We start from the raw sequence: 8,310 nt of genomic DNA, 5'->3' as shown, positions 1-8,310 counted from the left end.
ATATTTCAATAATTTTCTCCAATCACTTCTACAGGTTTATAAACACCATGCAGACTGCTTTTAAAAACATTTATGGAAGATTGAGTCACTCTCAGGAGCTCAGTGAATTCAGACATGGTACCATGATAGGATGTCATATGTGCAATGAGTCCAGTCCTGAAATGTCCTCCCTGCTAAATAGTCCACTGTCAGCTGTTAGTGGTAACATAACAAGTGGAATGAATGGGAATGACACCAACTCAGTCACCAAGTGGTAAAACCACAGATCGGGTCATCAGATACTAGACCATGTAGTATACATCACATAGTATGGAAAAATAGTTGTATTCCCATACTTGCCAGAATAACAAAACACTTCACATTAAAATGTATTATACAGTGATGCATTTTATTTTATTTTATTTTGATCGTTGCTACTTATTAGGCTTCCATACTAGTATGACGCTATTTTTTCCGGCCTTCTGATTGGTTGAAGCAGCCGAGGCAGTGTTTTTAATTTGCGGAACAGGGAAATGAGTGAACTAGACCTGCGCATCCTGTAGTTTTACAGACCTATTGAGATTGAATGATTTCCTGTTTTTGTATTAATACACTGGACTGTCTCGTATTAACCTCAGCTTGTTTCCGTCGCTGAAAGCAGCCGCAGGGACTTCCTTGTTTACGCTGTGTTGCAGCTCAAAGCTGCTCTGCTGAGCTAAAATGACGGGGGACGGTAAAAGTCAGGCGGCTTTCTTTATCATCGCTGCGGGGCTCATCTCTGTCTTAATCGCGGTGGTTTCAGCAGCCCAGCCGCCTCACATCGTCTTCATCCTGGCCGATGACTTCGGCTGGTATGATGTGGGCTATCACAGCTCGGAGATCAGGACGCCAAACTTGGACAAACTGTCGGCTAAAGGGGTCCGCCTGGAGAACTACTATGTCCAGCCGGTGTGTACCCCCTCCAGGAACCAGCTCATGACTGGGAGGTACCAGGTGAGACCCACCAACCTGTGGCTCTGCTGTCATCCAGGTCCTGCTTGCAAGGACAGCTTTGCACTCAAAAGTTAACCGTTTACTCGTTTATTTGTCTGTTTACATCTTGCAGTGGGAAGCTCAGATATGCTAAACTTTATACACTAAAAATTAGGGATGCACCGATTGCAGTTTTTTGGCCGATTACGATCTTTGAAAAGCCTGACCTGCCGATTCCGATTTTGCCCGATACCGTTTTTTTTTCTCATAACTGACACTGTCAGCACAACACACCTTCAGTATTTTAATCTTATGTTGTCAACAGTTGTGAACCACACCTGCAGACGTGACCTGGTGGTCAGCCCTCTCTCACAGCAGAGCAAAAGGTGATTTTCAGACCTTTGCGGAGGTAGAAAAGATCGGTGGATAAGATCAGTTTTACATGTATGTAAGTAAAGGAAATTGTGGCAGATCGGTCAGCCGGCTGATCAATTGGTGCATTCCTGCTAAAAATCGATCTTTTTTTACTGGTTATTCTTTAAAATACCTTTACCCATCCATCCATTGTCTTCCGCTTATCCGGGGTCAGGTCACAGGGGCAGCAGCCTAAGCACCTTTAGCATATTTTATTAGAATTACACAGAAATTACTCACTGGAACTAAAAAAGATGTTCCAACCTTTAATCTTTATAATTTAGTTTTTATTTTGTTGCCTGTACTTGCATTATTATCATCTGAGAAAAAAATGACCGAAGCAGAGATGTGAGAGTAACAGAAGTAGTTTAGGAAAAGGAAGCCATGTTGACATTTGTTTTGCAACCTATTTTGCTTCATCGCTACCACAAGGGCTGCAGGTTCCCTCTCTGCTGCTTTTACAAGTAGCTTTTATTTTATTTCACTTTGAGGACCATTTATTTTTGTCTGACTATCTTCAACCCCTCAGATCCACACGGGCATGCAGCACCAGATCATCTGGCCATGCCAGCCCTACTGTGTCCCTCTAGATGAGAAACTGCTGCCTCAGCTACTGAAGGAGGAGGGCTACAACACACACATGGTGGGCAAGTGGCACCTGGGCATGTACAGGAAGGACTGCCTGCCCACGCGCCGAGGCTTCGACACATACTTAGGTTTGTATTGTTGAACAAATATCCTACATGGGATTATATAAAATAAAGTACATATATTGTACATGTATCAACTTTTCCTTTATGCTCAGACTTGTAGTTCACAATAATTATTTCAGTTTCCATGTAAGAAATTAAAAAATATAAAAAAAAAGCATAAAAGGAAAGAAAAAATGCCATAAGGGATTTAAACGCCCCTGTTTTCTGATAAGGCTTTAATTTTGCACTACAGTAATGTTGCTGTCAAAGCCCTATTTCAAGAACAGTGAGGTCTATCATGTTGTTCAGACTCTGTCTGCTTACAGTTAGTATAGTTTGGCCCTAAAGCCTTTCTTTGGATGGAAAAGTTAAAATACTGATAGACAATCAGACTTCTGCAGAGGCCCAGTAGAAAACCGTTCATTTGATTCAGGTGTGCTGAAACAGGGAAGGATCCAAAACATGCAGGACTGACTTTGGACACCACTGATCTAAAGACATCTGCAGATGTGTTGTACAAAGGTCACAAAAAGCAAAATGCATGTTAAAACAACAAATTTTATTGTTTTTAAAATTACTTATATCTGGAGAGGCCAATTGTAACTTTTTCTTAGATGTCAAACTTCAGAGAAATTTATGTTTAGCTAAAATATGAAGCCCTTTAAAACAGGGGTGCCAACTCCAGTCCTCGAGGGTGTTGCTATCTATTGGTTGTCTGGAGGTAAAAATCACAATCTCGCAACAAACGGCATTTATATTCGTAGTCTATAGCATTATAAAACAGTTATCTGGACAAAGCACACTGATCAGTTTGCTGTTGTTTTCCTCCTTTTTATGCCATTTGGTATGATTCGTTCACAAGCCATTGCCTGATCACTTTCAGATCAGTAATGTTCTTCTGCTTTGTCTTTACAGCAGTATAGTACAGGTCCTTCTAAAAAAATTAGCATATTGTGATAAAGTTCATTATTTTCCATAATGTCATGATGAAAATTTAACATTCATATATTTTAGATTCATTGCACACTAACTGAAATATTTCAGGTCTTTTATTGTCTTAATATGGATGATTTTGGCATACAGCTCATGAAAACCCAAAATTCCTATCTCACAAAATTAGCATATTTCATCCGACCAATAAAAGAAAAGTGTTTTTAATACAAAAAAACGTCAACCTTCAAATAATCATGTACAGTTATGCACTCAATACTTGGTCGGGAATCCTTTGGCAGAAATGACTGCTTCAATGCGGCGTGGCATGGAGGCAATCAGCCTGTGGCACTGCTGAGGTCTTATGGAGGCCCAGGATGCTTCGATAGCGGCCTTTAGCTCATCCAGAGTGTTGGGTCTTGAGTCTCTCAACGTTCTCTTCACAATATCCCACAGATTCTCTATGTGGTTCAGGTCAGGAGAGCTGGCAGGCCAATTGAGCACAGTGATACCATGGTCAGTAAACCATTTACCAGTGGTTTTGGCACTGTGAGCAGGTGCCAGGTCGTGCTGAAAAATGAAATCTTCATCTCCATAAAGCTTTTCAGCAGATGGAAGCATGAAGTGCTCCAAAATCTCCTGATAGCTAGCTGCATTGACCCTGCCCTTGATAAAACACAGTGGACCAACACCAGCAGCTGACACGGCACCCCAGACCATCACAGACTGTGGGTACTTGACACTGGACTTCTGGCATTTTGGCATTTCCTTCTCCCCAGTCTTCCTCCAGACTCTGGCACCTTGATTTCCGAATGACATGCAGAATTTGCTTTCATCCGAAAAAAGTACTTTGGACCACTGAGCAACAGTCCAGTGCTGCTTCTCTGTAGCCCAGGTCTGGGGAATGCGGCACCTGTAGCCCATTTCCTGCACACGCCTGTGCACGGTGGCTCTGGATGTTTCTACTCCAGACTCAGTCCACTGGTTCCGCAGGTCCCCCAAGGTCTGGAATCGGCCCTTCTCCACAATCTTCCTCAGGGTCCGGTCACCTCTTCTCGTTGTGCAGCGTTTTCTGCCACACTTTTTCCTTCCCACAGACTTCCCACTGAGGTGCCTTGATACAGCACTCTGGGAACAGCCTATTCGTTCAGAAATGTCTTTCTGTGTCTTACCCTCTTGCTTGAGGGTGTCAATAGTGGCCTTCTGGACAGCAGTCAGGTCGGCAGTCTTACCCATGATTGGGGTTTTGAGTGATGAACCAGGCTGGGAGTTTTAAAGGCCTCAGGAATCTTTTGCAGGTGTTTAGAGTTAACTCGTTGATTCAGATGATTAGGTTCATAGCTCGTTTAGAGACCCTTTTAATGATATGCTAATTTTGTGAGATAGGAATTTTGGGTTTTCATGAGCTGTATGCCAAAATCATCCGTATTAAGACAATAAAAGACCTGAAATATTTCAGTTAGTGTGCAATGAATCTAAAATATATGAATGTTCAATTTTCATCATGACATTATGGAAAATAATGAACTTTATCACAATATGCTAATATTTTGAGAAGGACCTGTATATCAGTTCTTCTGGACTCTGTTTCAAGAGATTTAGAAACTGTTCACATAAAACAACAGTAAACTATGTACATTTGATTATGTTTTTATATATTTAACATGCCAAAATCCCTTAAATTACTCCGATATTGTAAGCATATGTGACATAATAGGATGATACTGCATTATATTGATTAAAAGAATAATAGTATTGAAGTGATTTTGGTGGAAACAAAGCTACAACGTTTTGGCTTTGAACTTGTAATTGTGCCACAGGTTACCTGACAGGAAGTGAGGACTACTTCACTCACGAGCGCTGTTACAACATCACTCCTCTGAACCTGACCCGCTGTGCGCTGGACCTCAGGGATGGGGAGGAGGTGGCCACCGCATACAAAGGAGACTATTCCACTGAGCTGTTCAGTCAGAGAGCCGTCAGCATCATCAAAAAACACAACTCCAGTGAGGTGACACAAAAACACACTAATTCATTTTTCTTTTAGTTTTTTTCTGTTGTTTTAGTCTGTTTATCTTAAAAATAAATGTCTTTGTTTTCTTTTTTTTTCTGTTGTCTCAGCCACTCTTCCTCTATGTGGCGCTGCAGGCGGTGCACTCACCCTTGCAGGTACCAGAGCGCTACTTGACCCCCTACAGTTTCATTGAAGACCCTCATCGCAGGCTGTACGCCGGCATGGTGTCGGCCATGGATGAGGCTGTGGGCAACATCAGCCTGGCTTTGCAGCAGGAAGGACTTTGGGACAACACGGTGCTTGTGTTCTCCACAGGTACTGGTCCATACACCCATGCACTGTATGAACCAAACGTCTCCTGTCACCGTCACTACCTCATTCTGTTCAATCAGTTCTCATTATACATGGGTAGATCCAGGGTTTTCTTCTTTCCACGGTACAAGATTTATTTCATACTTTAAATATTTTTATAAACTCACCCATGTTGTTGGCAGCATCATGCAGTGGCGATCAGAATTGGTCAGAATTGATGGGAAGATGGTCTTGCTAGACCAAAACATGTTGGAGGCTGCAGAAGTCAACATCCAGCAGGACTACGATGCTAGCCATGCAGCCAGAGCTACAGTGCTTTAGATCAAGCCAATATGGTCCAAATCTAAATCCAACTGAGAAACCAGTGCAAGACTTGAAAGCTGGTGTTTGCAGGCGCTCTTCATTCAATATGTCTGAGTTTGATCTATTTGGAAAGATGACTGGGTGAAGATCTGAAGAGATGTACAAATGTACAAAATGTTAATGTAATGAATTTAATGGGTTAAATGTTAAAACCAAGGCTCGTTTGAAACTAATTTAGTAGGTGGTTCCGCTTTAAGGTGGTTTCACACAGTTTGCAGGTGAATAATGGTAAACAGATGATACATGACAGGAAAACTGCATCATTTTACTAATTCATCAAGTATGAGTTTGGGCTTCTCTGATGGGGAAACCTTCAGATGAGTGTCTGCTTTCATCTCGTCGTCTGACCTTCCAGACTTTAATTCCTCCTCGTAGTTCTGGATTCACCTTCAGGGAACCATTTCCAATTACCAGAGATGGCGACTCGGGTTTGAGACTCCGACTCAAGTTTCGCTTCAGTCCTAAAAATAAAAAGACTTCCGACTCCAAGTTAGACTTGTGCCCTAAGGACTAGAGACTTGACTTGGACTCCTGGTCTGAGACTCGAGTCTTAGTAACAGTCTCATGTAATGAGTGTAAGGAAGCTAATATGTGAGCTACAGACTGCAGCTGCGGCGCATTTTTTTCTTTGAATGCGCTTGATTGATTGAATAACGTTGGTGGATTATTATGGGATGTTAATGGCTCATAACAATCTGCTCCTACTAACTGTAACTTCTTAATAATGAATGTTTCTCCAACTGAACACTGTATTAAATGGCTTTGGATAATTTGAGAACAAAATAAAGTTAACCTCCGACATTTTCTCTCTGCAAAGCAAGCTGCATTACAAGGATACTTCCGGCTGAATATGTTAAAATAAAGGCACTTCTTGTTTTTGTATATTCAGAAGTTTTAATACTTATTTATTGACTTAGTACACTTTGTGTAATTCATTATGTTCTAATTTATATCTTAAGCCTTAACATCTTTACTATTTAGAACAAAGGTTTTAAATAGGAAATAGAAAATGGTTTCCCAAAGTTCTCCATCCTAGAGTGAGGAGAAGAAAACCCTCCACACCATATTTAGTGCAATATATAATGAAGGAGTGGAGAATGTGAAGAACAAGATAAACAGGTGTTAATTAAATCAATACAAAGCCTAAGAAGCACTTTGTTTGATTCATTCAGAAATTCAACATTAATGGGTTTTCATCTCTTTCTTGGAGCATAAATCCATGTTTATATTTCTAATAGGGTAAAAAGTAACATTTGATCAGTTTTCAAAATGATTTAAATCAGACTTTAGTGGGTTTGTGGATGGTGAATTAAATGCTAAAGATTAAATATAAATGTTAATAAATGTTAGAAGATTGAAAGATAAATAATAACTTTTCATCTGGTAAATTAGCGGCAAGGACAAACCGTACAGGTTTGAAATCTTAACATACAGCAATGGAGAGTTAGAAGTGAACTACGTGTTGGTTTGATGAGAAAATATTTATTTTAATAGTTAGAGACTTGAGGCTTGACTAAGGCTTGGAAACAATTACTTGTGAACATCTTTGTTAATTACTCACCGGTTCAACAAAGGCACGTTTATGGAAGAAAAAACTCACCTTATTTTACACCATCAGACTGGTGACCAGCAGCGTTCAAGCACTTGATGCTGTACAAAACGTTCTAACCCCTCAAACTTACGACTAGAAACTTCAATGTGTTTTGGGGGATTTTTTTTGAGTAAACAATAAATAAGTGTAATGAATATAAAATTTCTCTATAACAAATAAATCAAAAATCTTTTTGTCATTATGGACCCATAATGAAATTTCTCGTTGAGAGACTCGGCTCAGAATGCACATAGATAAAAGAAACACAAAAACTAAAACTTATAAGGCAAGTCAGGAGGAGAATTGGAGCACTTCTAGCAGCTGAAAACCTCTCTAAAGCAAAGCATGAAATATGTACATAGGGATGTAGCATGACCTATTTACATAAAGTGCAGCTTGTGCTAGGGCAGCCTATAAACTGACATTGGTCATGAAATGAACTGTTGAGTATCTAAAAGGGGGTTGATTGCCCTCACAGCCCTGGGAGAGAAAATGTTTTTAAGTCTGTTTGTTTTTGATTTAATGCAGCTGACCCGCCGTCCCAATGGAAGTGGAACAAACAGCTCATAGCCCGGCTGGGTGGGATCTTTGGTAATGCATCTGGCCTTCTTCTGGACTCGTGTAACATAAACCGAGTCCAGGTCTGGCAGATGGCAAAAAAAAGCTGGTATTCAGTCAGATTTTTTATGTGACATCCAGAATATAATATAAGGCAACAAATTGCTGTTAAAGTCACCAAAGATTTATAGGAATACGTCTTTACAGGGAAAAAGACTTTGGTGATTTTAGGTTAACTATCAAGCTGATTGTATTCTTAAATGCCAGTCATTTAAGTCTGTAACCATCCTGCCTTGGGAAGGTACCCATACATACTCCACGTTTTGTCACGTTAGATCCACAAACTTGTATAATAATCGATTCTATTTTGCAAATTTTTTTATTGGGATTTTAAGCAATATACCAACACAGAGTAGTGCATAATTTAGAAGTGTAAAGAACACATTTGTATTTTGGCCCCCCTGAGCATTTTTAGAACCACCTTT

General features: G+C 40.3%; 1 protein-coding gene across 1 annotated transcript in view; it reads left to right on the top strand.

The window, feature by feature from the left end:
- The first annotated feature begins 478 nt into the window (after window positions 1-478).
- arsb (arylsulfatase B) overlaps window positions 479-8,310 on the top strand; it is a 33,049-nt gene continuing 25,217 nt past the window's right edge. Inside the window, exons 1-4 of the mRNA XM_047371674.1 lie at window positions 479-972; window positions 1,895-2,081; window positions 4,808-4,998; window positions 5,109-5,316. Coding sequence (XP_047227630.1) covers window positions 700-972; window positions 1,895-2,081; window positions 4,808-4,998; window positions 5,109-5,316 — 859 coding nt within the window. The 5' untranslated portion in view covers window positions 479-699. The remainder of the gene's footprint in view (window positions 973-1,894; window positions 2,082-4,807; window positions 4,999-5,108; window positions 5,317-8,310) is intronic.

This window comes from Girardinichthys multiradiatus, chromosome 8, assembly GCF_021462225.1.
Source record: "Girardinichthys multiradiatus isolate DD_20200921_A chromosome 8, DD_fGirMul_XY1, whole genome shotgun sequence".
Lineage (NCBI taxonomy): Eukaryota > Metazoa > Chordata > Actinopteri > Cyprinodontiformes > Goodeidae > Girardinichthys > Girardinichthys multiradiatus.
This window is presented reverse-complemented; position numbering and strand designations above follow the sequence as displayed.